The sequence below is a fragment of the Oryzias latipes genome, chromosome 6, assembly GCF_002234675.1.
Source record: "Oryzias latipes chromosome 6, ASM223467v1".
NCBI lineage: Eukaryota > Metazoa > Chordata > Actinopteri > Beloniformes > Adrianichthyidae > Oryzias > Oryzias latipes.
The window spans coordinates 25013879-25020505 of NC_019864.2; the positions used below are offsets into that span (position 1 = coordinate 25013879).

General features: G+C 42.9%; 2 protein-coding genes across 3 annotated transcripts; one reads left to right on the plus strand and one right to left on the minus strand.

Annotated features, from left to right (window-relative positions):
* The first annotated feature begins 276 nt into the window (after positions 1 to 276).
* fam192a (family with sequence similarity 192 member A) lies at positions 277 to 4432 on the plus strand. 2 transcript variants are annotated; one of them, XM_004069753.3, is made up of 8 exons: positions 277 to 378; positions 912 to 1044; positions 1120 to 1218; positions 1874 to 1995; positions 2294 to 2433; positions 2537 to 2625; positions 3693 to 3902; positions 4110 to 4432. In XM_004069753.3, the coding sequence occupies exons 2-8, from the start codon at positions 918 to 920 to the stop codon at positions 4112 to 4114; spliced, it is 792 nt and encodes a 263-aa protein (XP_004069801.1). In that variant the 5' UTR covers positions 277 to 378; positions 912 to 917; the 3' UTR covers positions 4115 to 4432. The 2 variants fall into 2 exon arrangements, with proteins under 2 accessions (XP_004069801.1, XP_011474653.1); XM_011476351.2 differs by having other exon boundaries at positions 3693 to 4432.
* Positions 4433 to 5019: 587 nt separating this feature from the next.
* exosc6 (exosome component 6) lies at positions 5020 to 6615 on the minus strand. Its single transcript, XM_004069755.4, has 2 exons — positions 5959 to 6615; positions 5020 to 5754 (listed from the first exon to the last, which is right to left on the minus strand). Exons 1-2 carry the CDS (start codon positions 6234 to 6236, stop codon positions 5214 to 5216), a joined length of 819 nt encoding a protein of 272 aa, XP_004069803.1. The 5' UTR covers positions 6237 to 6615; the 3' UTR covers positions 5020 to 5213.
* Between the last annotated feature and the right edge of the window lie 12 nt (positions 6616 to 6627).

Here is a 6627-nt window from a genome sequence, read left to right on the forward strand (position 1 = left end):
GGAATAAAAGCATAAAGTGAACACAGTGTACTTATGTGCATTAAAAAATTCCCGGCTCCATTGTTGTGTGTATTTGGCGCCATCTCGTGGTCACCACAAGAATAGAATGAACACTTCTTAACGTTATGCGATTCAATAAGTCGATAAGATTAAATCCCCTATAAAAATACATATATTTTTATTGATGATTTGACATCAAAGTTTTTTTAAACTTTGTTTCTAGTTCAATGAATAGTTTTAAAATGTATTTTTAATATTGTTTTTTTGGTTTCGTTTCAAACTATAACCTAATAGGAACTATCTGGCTCGTCCAGCGTCGCGACGGAACGATTTTACTGCAACACAACCCGTCTGGTGCTATTTAGATCCTTTACGGTGGTGAGTTTCTGCCACAAACAAATTGTGTTTTTAAAACATTTCAGCGTTAAAATCAATGCTTTTCAGTTTCGCTTCTGAAAGTTTACCTCTTAAAACGTGACAATGTCGCGTCTTCTGCCTCGATCGTTGGAGGATTATTAAAGCTAGCCGAGCTAAACAAGCTAGCCGGAATCCTGCAGGAGCGAGCTGTGCGATCACACCGGTCACATTTGACATGTTAAGCTCATTTGATGTGACATTTCTGGATTTTTTTAAAACTGCTTTAAATGTTTTCTAACTACAACTGAGTTGATTAGTTTGAGTCAGAATGGGTTAGTGTTCTGGCTGCAGAAACCAATCTGCAGGAAAAGTGAACTTTATTAAATTTATCTGAACACAAACAACAAGTCCATTATCAGATAAGGATGTTATCTAATTATGAGAAATGTCACTCACACACTTAGATTGTTGGCCTATTAAAGAAAAGGCGAGGATAAGGATGATGATCGCTCTCAGGTCTGTAGATAATCTGTAGTAAACATGTTTGTTTGAAGGGTTTCATGGCGGGAGCAGAAGCAACAAACGTGGACCTCAGCAGGAAGTTTGTGTCCGAGACAGAGCTTGATGAGAGGAGGAAGAAGAGACAGGAGGAGTGGGAGAAAGTCCGGAACCCTGAAGATCCGGAAGGTGAGAAGATCCTGCAACCGACGCTTGGCGCCTTCTGTCTGTCGGCCTAACCCCGGGTTTGTTTGTGCTCCTCAGAGGCGCCAGAGGAGGAGTACGACTCACGTTCGCTCTTTGAGCGGCTGCAGGAGCAGAAAGACAAGAAACAGCAGGAATTTGAGGAGCAGTTTAAATTCAGTGCGTCTTTGACTCCCATCCTTCACAGAACAGAATCAGACTCAAAGTTTGCTGCTTTTTACGAACTGATGGGAGGAAATGTGAGGAAATCTTTTTCCAGTAAACTTTTAAAAATGGACAGGAGAAAACTAAGCTGTTGTTTATTAAACTGAAAAACAGCCTAATGGCAGCATCCTTTTCTCCACACATTTTAAAAACCCAACACTTTATGTAAAAATAGTTTAAATCAGAACCACAGAGTTGTTCTTTTTGAGACACATTTCCAGAATTCTAACCGATAGAGATACTTTATTGATCCCAGCTGAGGAAATTCGGTTGTTGCAGCGATTGATACAGGCTCAATAACAAACGAGTGACAATCGGGGAAAAAATCCGTTTGGAAACAGCTTTAGAAAAACAGATTTCGAATGAGTTTATGTATGGCAAAAAGGATGATGAGTTATAAAGTCTGTGGAGTGAGGTAGGAAGGATCTGCTGTAGCGGTTGGTGTGACAGCGAAGCTGCCTTAGCCTCGTGGGACAGGCGCTCCGCTGACCGTCAAGTACAGGATGGAGAGGATGCTCAGGATTATTCATGATGCTCCATGATAACTGTGCGTCATATCTGAGCTGACACGCCTCCGCCCCTTTTCTGTGGTGTGTTTCCATGGTGACAGGGAACATGGTGAGGGGATTGGATGAAGATGAGAGCAGCTTCTTGGATGAGGTCTCACGGCAGCAGAGCCTGGTGGAGAAGCAGCGGAGGGATGAGGAGAAGCAGGAGCTGCTGGAGTACAGAATATCCTCCATCACTTTTTTATGTTAATCCATAACATCCCTGATGATTGCCTCAACATCTGTTAGTGAGCAGATTTTTGTAATAAGGAATCTTTTATGGTTTTTTTCGTTCATCTTCTTCCGTTTTGTCCCTTTCGGGGACATGGGGCTGCTGGAGCCTATCCTTTTATGTTGATGCGTGCAAATGAAGATCGTGGTTTGATCAGCATTTGGTGTTAGTCTCTGCATTTCAATTAGAGGAGATAACCCCCCCCCCACATCTCCACGTTGTTCTGTTCTCCTTAACGGTGAGCTTTCACAGCGCTTTAGTGAAGCAGCCGGCTTCAGAGAGCCACAGAGAGCCAGAGAAGAAGTCTACTCCCAAAGCTTCAGCGACCGAGCCGAAGACCAGCCACCTGTCTCAGGCACACTTATTAGTCGGGGCTGTGAAGAGACGCAAGTACGCAGAGGAAGAGGAAAAGTTTCCTTCACTGGATTTCTTCAGCCTGTTGTCTTACTTACCTTTTTTTTTTAATCTGATCTTGTTTCCGTCTCTTGTTCAGCTCGTCACAATCGTCAGGAAACAGCAAGAAGCAGAAAGTGGACGGAACAACAGAAGCCTCAGCGACAGGAAACTCAGACAGACTTACAGGTGAGCAGAAACCAAGCTGCTGCTCCTGAATTTACCCTGGAAACTGAGCTGCTGCTTCCTCTAAGAGAGACGTGTTTGTCAGAAATGATAAAAACACGGTCATGGTGCACGGTGGAGTAGGGGGGATTTGGGTTGGTTTACAGCTGCAGGATCTTGTTGCCTTTTAGTCTCTTTAGTCAGTTGTCAACATAGAAATGATATTTGACATTTAAAAAAAAAAAACCTCAATGATATAAAGAGAAACTCAGGAAAAAAGCAGCCAGAATCTCAACCAGAAGTATAGAAGATCTGAGTGATGTCATGCATACGAAGGTAATTAGGCTCTTTACAAAAGTACTTCAAATAATTGTTTTAAATTTGCACAGCTTGCTTCAGTTTAACTTCAATCGATAAATTATTTATGTTAAGATGTTTTTCTAAGATGTTTTCCCCTCATTTTTATTACAAAACCTATTTTTCTATTTTGACCTTATGTGTTTCTGAAGCTTTTTCATGTTTTTACAACTGTTTTTGCAGGAAAAGAAATTCTCTAAAACCTTTAAAAAAAGTTAGTCAAAAACAGGCTTTTCTGTTACTTTTAAATACTTTTAAAACAGTGCAAGAAAATGAGATGAAATAGAGATTTTTCCAATATAACAGCACTGAAAAGGTAAACAGATGTGACACAAACTCTTAAGTCAATTTGGAATTCAAGTTTGGGACTTAAATGATCATATTCGTGTTTTCAGAGTTTAGTTGGAGACTTTTGGAGCTAAACTGACAAATTCTTGACGATCTGAGATGGAAGATTTTTTTTAACTTCCGGCTCCCAAATCATGTTTGTGAGAAATTTAAGCAACATAAGTTCAGTGTAACCAGGAGTGAATATTTGCATTAAATTCCACAATTTTGCAAAATGTGAAGTCAAACTTGTTGCAGTAGTGCAATATTTAGGAGTTGAGTGATAAGACTTTAGTAAAAATGGACAGGAAAAGAAACTGTGGAGTTTTAAATGAAAGTTCTTTGAGCATAAATGTCCTTAAAACATCAAAACTTCAAATCCGTGACGGGTGGTCTGATGTTTCCAGAACAGGAGGCAGAAGCAGCGGCAGGAAGAGGAAGGACGGCAGCCTCTGAGGATCAACCCGCCTCCCTCACCATGAACACGGCCACTACTCCCGTGAAATCCCGTCAGGGCACCCTGCACCTGCCATCCGCCGCCATGTGTGTCGGCGTTTTACCGGGACTCTGTGCGTACTCTGGCAGCAGCGACTCGGACAGCAGCTCGGACAGCGAAGGTAGCGTGGACGCAATCATGTCGCCGTACCCGCGGCACAGCAGGGCCTACAGATAAAAACACACCAACAGGCGTTCAGAGCGGGCGACCCCGACACACAAACACTGACCTCACACACACACACACCAGTTTGGACCTGCAACTCAACCACATCTGTTCATTTGTTTGTTGTGTGGCTCTCAAATCTTCCTTCGATCACATCTCACAGTTTAATCGAGCCACCAATCCCGCACTGCCTCCCCCCCGACGACATCCTGACCCCCACCCAGTCACGGCGGCTGCAGGCTGAAGCAGCGGTGACTGACAGCTGCGGAGCGAGGAAGGCTGCGTTAGACGGTCATGACTCTCACCTCGCAGCTGTGAGCAGCAGAGGAGCGCCACGCGCGCCTCGCTGTCGCGTCGGTGGAGTTCAGAGTCAGGAGGGTTTGGAAACACGTTTTTCTTTCTTCCCCCTAAATGTGTTTGTTCTGGAGAAATGTTCAACTGTTTGCTGCTGTCTTAGAAAATAAAGTATTCACTGTTGTTCTGGGAGATCTGTGACATTTATTTGAAGCAAGAATGTATAAAAAAATGTATTTTTTTACGGTGTATTTATTAGGAAAGACTAGAAGGAAGAAAACTATTTAGTAAAACAGGAAAAAATGGAATAAATATTACAAACTAGCGATGGGCAAATGATACTGAGGTAGTGGAGCTTGTGTCACTTTTCCTGAATTGGAGCAATTCAAAGCGTAGTATCAGATCCTGAATGAAAACACGGGTGACACATTACCATATAATATCCAAGCTGAGTTTCACTTTGGAGAACAAATAGGAGTTTGGTACTTTTTCTTTAAAGAAAATGTGCAAACAAATGCAATCTGACCTTCTGTATTATACATTTCTGTGATAAAATGCTAACCAAAATACAAAAAGACTAGGATTTTTTATTTTTTATTCTGTATTTTTATTTTTAAAATAACAAAACAGACATTTGCATTAAAACATTTTCTTTTTTTAAACCAGTCATTCTCAGTTTTTCATAATTTGTTTTCTTTTTTCTCCCCTATAGCATAAAGAGCAGGAAAAACTTTGTTTACCTTATTTAGATTTTTGGGGCATGGGGGGAAAAAAAAAAATCAACAAACTGACTCAAAGTTTTGTCCTGCAGGCAGACGGTGGAGAAATGAATAAATAGGATCAATCTGTTTCTTAGATCAGGGGGACGCTGGCGGATCCTTTCACCTCAGATCAAGAAACAAGGTGAAAAACTGTTTTGAATTTTAAAGTTCTTGTTGAAGACTCAGACAAAAAATAGTGTTGACTTTGCCTCTCAGCTTTCGGGTGGTGGGGGTTGCGCTCTGCGCACAGCCTTAACCAAAGCCTGCTGGATTACTGGGTACAGTTTGTAACATCCCTCAATGCAGGTCCGAATCCCTGCCGTCAGAGTCTCTTCAGCCATTTCTCCATCCGACTGCAGGCCGGAAACCTGGTTCAGGCTGGGGAGAAACGCCACGGTGAGCCCTCCTTGGTGTTCGCTGCTGCTCCAGTTGCTCTCTTCTGAGTAAGTGGGGTCGACCACGTAGGAGGAGCCATCCTGTCGGATGGAGCAGCCCAGCACCAGGTCGTACATTTCAATCCCCGCGTCAGCCAGTGCCAGGGAGGCGCACGTGATGGCGTGGGCCTGAACCGAACCGCTGTTCTCCAGGACCATGACGTTGACCTCAATCTGGGAGCGGGGGTATTTGTGAAGGCACAAGGCCGGCTGCAGACTCTCCTGCAGCATCAGGGAGAAGTTCTTGTCCTGGCTCCCCTGGATCCAGGAGCCCCTCTCCGGACAGGAAAACGGGGCGAAGCGCATGTCTGTGGTCAGTCTGGTTAAGCAGATGTGTTGATTTATCAACTTTTGACTTTAAATGTATTGTTTAAAAAATTAAACTGATTTTCTATTTTACTAATTCTAGCAGAATCCAATTACAGCCTTATCACATAGTTATTTTTTACTTTGTTATATCATTGAATGCAAACATATTTCTATTAGTCTTCCATTATAAAACTGGATGAAGACCACTACATACCGTCCACATTTCATGTCAGTCTCATCTTTCCGCTCCGTCTCTCTCGGGCCGTAAACGCTGCACAGCAGCTTGGTGTCTCCAGCTTCTATGTACGCGGAACCTTTAGCTTGACTCACCAGGCCGCAGCGCACAAACACCGGCCGGACGTCCACCTGGTCCCGCTGGCGGCCGTCCGCTCGGGCCCCATGCGACGGGGGAACCACAGAGGGTCTGCAGTCAAACAAAGACGGGCTTTGAGACACCTCGGGCCCGCGTACACGTTTGGTGTCCGTCGGCATGGCGATCTCTTCTCACGTGAACCGAATGAAGCGGGTGTTCAGGGATCGGTCCGTCAATAAATCTGTCCCCACAGCAACACGGTTCCGCTTGTTCCGATAGTGTTGTCATGTTTCATCATCTTTATTAATTTGAATTTATTCATAAAAAATAAATTAATTCTGATGGTATTATTTAATTTTCAACATATTTTATTTGTAACAGTAAATAAAATACACGCAATAGCTAAATCTTAGCAATTTAGTCAAAGCAAAATTCCGTTACGCCTTTTCTTTTAGCTAGAAATGCTTCGAATGTGTATAACTTTTGTTAGAAATTAATTATTCGTTGCACAACTAAAATAAATTGTACGTGCTAGTTGGCATCTGCGTCTTTTTCATTGCATCAACCACA

What these genes read in the sequence shown, in the direction of transcription:
- fam192a (XM_011476351.2), top strand. Translation starts at nt 918, where the DNA reads ATGGCGGGAGCAGAAGCAACAAACGTGGACCTCAGCAGGAAGTTTGTG. An exon ending in AGGAGCTGCTGGAGTACAGA is followed by an intron (nt 1,996 to 2,293) that starts ATATCCTCCATC and finishes GTGAGCTTTCAC; the next exon opens with AGCGCTTTAGTGAAGCAGCC. An exon ending in GGGGCTGTGAAGAGACGCAA is followed by an intron (nt 2,434 to 2,536) that starts GTACGCAGAGGA and finishes TCTCTTGTTCAG; the next exon opens with CTCGTCACAATCGTCAGGAA.
- exosc6 (XM_004069755.4), bottom strand. Translation starts at nt 6,236, where the DNA reads ATGCCGACGGACACCAAACGTGTACGCGGGCCCGAGGTGTCTCAAAGC. An exon ending in ACTGACATGAAATGTGGACG is followed by an intron (nt 5,755 to 5,958) that starts GTATGTAGTGGT and finishes CTGCTTAACCAG; the next exon opens with ACTGACCACAGACATGCGCT.